General features: G+C 37.1%; 1 protein-coding gene across 1 annotated transcript; it reads left to right on the forward strand.

Annotated features, from left to right (window-relative positions):
- The first annotated feature begins 2,978 nt into the window (after positions 1–2,978).
- On the forward strand, positions 2,979–3,999 carry LOC110299231 (olfactory receptor 51F1-like). The gene has a single exon (XM_021168882.1). The coding sequence runs from the start codon at positions 2,996–2,998 to the stop codon at positions 3,953–3,955; it is 960 nt and encodes a 319-aa protein (XP_021024541.1). The 5' UTR covers positions 2,979–2,995; the 3' UTR covers positions 3,956–3,999.
- The last annotated feature ends 880 nt before the right edge of the window (positions 4,000–4,879 follow it).

The following is a 4,879-nucleotide window of genomic DNA, read 5'->3' on the forward strand; positions in this document are numbered from 1 at the left end:
GCTCACAGTCAGCTTTTGGATGGATCACAGGGCCCCCAATGGAGGAGCTAGAGAAAGTATCCAAGGAGCTAAAGAGATCTGCAACCCTGTAGGTGCAACGACATTATGAACTAACTATTACCCCGGAGCTCTTGGCTCTAGCTGCATATGTATCAAAAGATCGCCTAGTCGGCCATCTCTAGAAAGAGAGGCCCATTGGACATGCAAACTTTATATGCCCCAGTACTTGGGAACGCCAGGGCCAAAATATCGTCATGGGTGGGTAGGGAAGTAGGGTATGGGGGACTTTTTGGATAGCATTTGAAATGTAATTGAGGAATATACGTAATAAAAAATATTTTAAAAAAAGTATCATATTGCGCACCACAATTTTGTACACTTATAATCTGTCATGCTCTGTTGCTGAAGATACCACATATCTGAGTCATGAAACATAGAGAAATCATTGAGTGCTGATCTTAAAGCTTCATTCTTCCTAGCTAGCTTTTATTGATCTAGAGGATTCTAGGCACAATCTTACTCTTCTGTGTACTTTATGAGCAACAACAATGATACCTTGTTAGCTATGCTCACTGATACAATAGTGGTTCAGTGTTATGGGAGTAACTGACTGCTTTCTGATCATATGTAAGGGTCTCTCCACTAGATAGAACTCAGGCCTGGCAGCATTACTGGAAGGAAGAACCTGTGGCTAGGTATGTCATAGTTCCTACAGGAGAACATACAATTATTATGCTAGGTAAGCATATAATTAAAATGATTCCTAGTGTTTTTTGCTATACCCATAGATAAATGCATTTATCATCTCCCATAACAGAAGTTTCAACTTGTAGTGGATTGCAATTAGAACAGAGACCCATTTGTGATCAGAGAATAAGAGATAATGGAGTACTAAGTCCTAAATGCAACATCTAGATTTCATCCTTCCACACAAGACTGGGATTATAAAAGAAGAGAGTGTGGAAATACCACTAAGGCAGACGTGATTATGGATAAAGACCAGAAAAAGTGTTTTTCAGACAAAGAAATGCAAATATGAACTCACATTGAGTGTGACAGAATTCACAAGAAACAGTACATCAATATGGAGAGCCAACTTTTTATGAATGCTCTTGTTTCCTTTGTTTATCATTCAGGACTCCTAGGTTCTACAGTTCACTGGAGTTGGTAGCTTAGAGCCTTCTTGGATTCAGTGTTAATGCCTCACATCTTTAAATACGTTGTTTGTTCTTTGTCAGTTTCCCCAGAGAGATCCACATCTTGCATATAATCCCACAGTTCAGTACTAAAAACTCCAGAGATCCCAGCATGATAGCCTGTTCTGTCTCTGCTAGTAAAGACATAAAAAGTTCCTGTTTCCACAAGGCCCTGGTAAGATAGATAACAATGCTCACTGTGTTGTCTTTGTATATGTTTATTACCTACACATAAATATTCAAACAAGCTTACAGAATTTTCAAGTAATTCTATATTCTTCCATATCTTTGGATTCCCATATAATACTATCAAACAGTTTGTGGCTGTGTATTGTAATGATTCCTCTCAGATACAGTTGAAACTCATGAATTTAGTGATTTAACTATAAAGAAGAAATAGCAAGAAAACATGGATAATTCAAAGTTGATTATATGGTATTTATTAGCACAAAGCAAATTTGCCTGAAAACCTAAACAAGGTAAGTAATATTTTTAGTCATCCTAGAATTTAATTATGTAATTTATAATTTTAATTGAATAAGTCCTAAACACTGCTGTAAAATCATCTTTCTGTCTAACTGTATCTTCTATATTTTCCTTAAGCCAAAATAAAACTACTTGGATACTACTGAATCAAAACCAAAATTTATTCTTCATAATTTCCTGAGAGAATTATACGTATTGAGTAAAAATTTCCCAGGAATGATTTTCTATCAGGCTACTACTTGACACAACCTACTGTCAATAATATTGCTAAACCTCATCTTTCAGAGATCTAATTACTCTCCTGTGCTGAGCTCAATAACCAGATGCCATCAAACCTTTATAAATCAACTAAATCCTCTCATTCATTATCTAAAGTTCATGACTGTTAACTGTATCTATAATTTGTATATTTATCTAAATCCTCCCTTTTGCAAAACACTCATCCTTTCATCATATTATCTCTGATTGCCACAATTGCTAAGTTTCTGAAAATGAAACAGACGATAGCAGCACCACAAGATCTCTAATGCACCCCACTGATTGTTTCAGTTAACAAGTATACCTGCATTTCCCAAGATCAACTACTCTGAACTACACTGAATGTTTCAACGCTTACTAGAGTTGGCTGCTCAAGTAGTTCAGCACTGCTGTCAAACATAGGGGAATACAGTACTCTCATTTTTTTTATTGTTCTCATAAAGCATTCAGACTTCCCATGGCTTAGGAAATATAATCTTTCCCATAAATTTCTACAATGTGCTGGCTTCCTTCTTTTCCTTTTAATAAGCAACTCTCTTTTGCTATTCACCCATAATTTGGGATCAAAGTGATTGCTTCTAGAATTCTATGTGTGGAGAGTCACACCAGCAGGACCAATCCAGAGAAACAAAGTCTTTGAGAAGGTTTCTCCTGCTCACTTTAAGCCTGGCAAATTAAAAATTAAATGTGCTTATTTTTCTGTGTTCCAAGAACTGAGTCTCCCACATTGAAAGGTTTTTATTGTTTGCATTTCTAGAAATCACCATTTATGCACAAAATCTTGTGGAATTTAAAAGTCTATAAATATAAAAGTAAATATATAAAAGTATAAAATTATGTGATTATAGTTTCTTGGTTTAAGGATAAAAGCATTGTATATTCTAAATGTCCCTAATTTTAATTGCTAAATTAATAAATTTTAGTTTTCTGAACAACAGAATTTATATCCTAGAGTAGTTTTACTACTCAGAAAACCATTTAAATATTTTTATAACAGTACAGTTATAACAACATTTCTTTGGTTACTTCTTAGGATGTGAGCATTGTGAAGGCAAATGCTACAAACGCAGGACAACACAGAATTCCTAAGCAACTTCACATCGAAATTACCAACCTTCTTCTTGACTGGTATTCCTGGCCTAGAGTCTGCTCATGGCTGGATCTCCATTCCTTTCTGTTGTCTTTATGCCACCGCCCTCTCTGGCAACAGCATGATCCTCTTCATCATTGTGACCCAGCATAGCCTGCATGAACCTATGTACTATTTCCTCTCCGTGCTCTCTGCCACTGACCTGGGTTTGACTTTTTCTACAATGTCAACCACCTTGAGAATCCTGTGGTTTCAGGCAAATGAAATCAGTCTAGATTTTTGCATTGTTCAGATGTTTTTTCTCCATGGGTTCACATGTACAGAATCTGGAGTGTTACTGGCTATGGCTTTTGATCGTTATGTAGCGATCTGCAAACCTCTTAGATATACCTCAATTCTTACTAATTCTAGAATCATTCAGATAGGTTTTCTAGTGATAATGCGCACTCTACTTTTAATAGTTCCACTGTTTCTGCTCCTCAAACCTGTCTCTTTCTGTAAAAGGAATACCCTCTCCCACTCCTACTGCTATTATCCAGATGTGATTAAGTTAGCATGTTCAGACACTCGGGCAAATAACATCTGTGGACTAGTTGATCTCATTCTGACCACAGGGCTAGACACTCCATGCATTGTCTTATCTTATATTCTGATCATTCGCTCTGTCCTTAATATTGCCTCATCCGAAGAACGACACAAGGCCTTCAGCACCTGTGTGTCCCACATTGCAGCAGTTGCAGTTTTCTACATCCCTATGTTTAGCCTGTCTCTGGTGCATCGCTACGGTCGGTCAGTGCCCAAGGTAGTCCATACAATGATGGCCAATGTTTACCTTCTTCTACCCCCTGTGCTCAACCCCATCATCTACAGTGTGAAAACAAAGCAAATCAGAAAGGCCATTCTTAGTTTGCTCTTTGCAAAATGAACACAGAGTTTCTGCTGAATGCTCTCAGGGCAGATTCTCCATGGCAAGGAGTAAAGTATGCATCAACATGAATCTATGCCTCAGTTTTTAATGTTTCATAGCCTTTTCAAAACTACTTAGCTTGTTGTGTCCAGAGACAATGCAGGATATACATAATAAGAATAGATGTTTCAGGCAAGTATTAGTCAAAAGAAAGTTTTGGACATTAGGGATATTTATATTTTTAATATATAGCTTATATGATGAACAATGGTTCATTAAGAATTTACTACAATGTATGTTATTGTCATCATAGGAAAAATCAAAGCAAAATTAACATACTGATGTTACTTCACAAAATTTCATGTTATATGAATATATATATGGCTTAGAAAATTTTAAAAAAGTAATTTGGATATTAATTCAACTAATAAAGTAATTACAAGAAGAAGAATGTGATGAAGGTTCGTGATCTGAAATAAACATCATGATGGTGAACATGAGCCATTGTTTTATGTTTTTTTCCTTTTTTTCCAATTTTTTTATTAGATATTTTCTTCATTTACATTACAAATGCTATCCCAAAAGTCCCCTATACACCCCCCCTGCCCTGCTCTCCTACCCACCCACTCCTACTTCTTTGCCCTGGCATTCCCCTGTACTGGGGCATATAAAGTTTGCAAGACCTAGGGGCCCCTCTTCCCAATGATGGCTGACTAGGCCATCTTCTGTTACATATGCAACTAGAGACACGAGCTCTGGGGGTACTGGTTAGTTCATATTGTTGTTCCACCTACAGGTTGCAAACCCCTTCAGCTCCTTGGGTACTTTCTCTAGCTCCTTCATTGGGGGCCCTGTGTTCCATCCAGTACATGACTGTAAGCATCCACTTCTGTATTTGCCAAGCACTGGCATAGCCTCACAAGAGACAGCTACATCATGGTC

This window comes from Mus caroli, chromosome 7, assembly GCF_900094665.2.
Source record: "Mus caroli chromosome 7, CAROLI_EIJ_v1.1, whole genome shotgun sequence".
NCBI classification, from domain to species: Eukaryota; Metazoa; Chordata; class Mammalia; order Rodentia; family Muridae; genus Mus; species Mus caroli.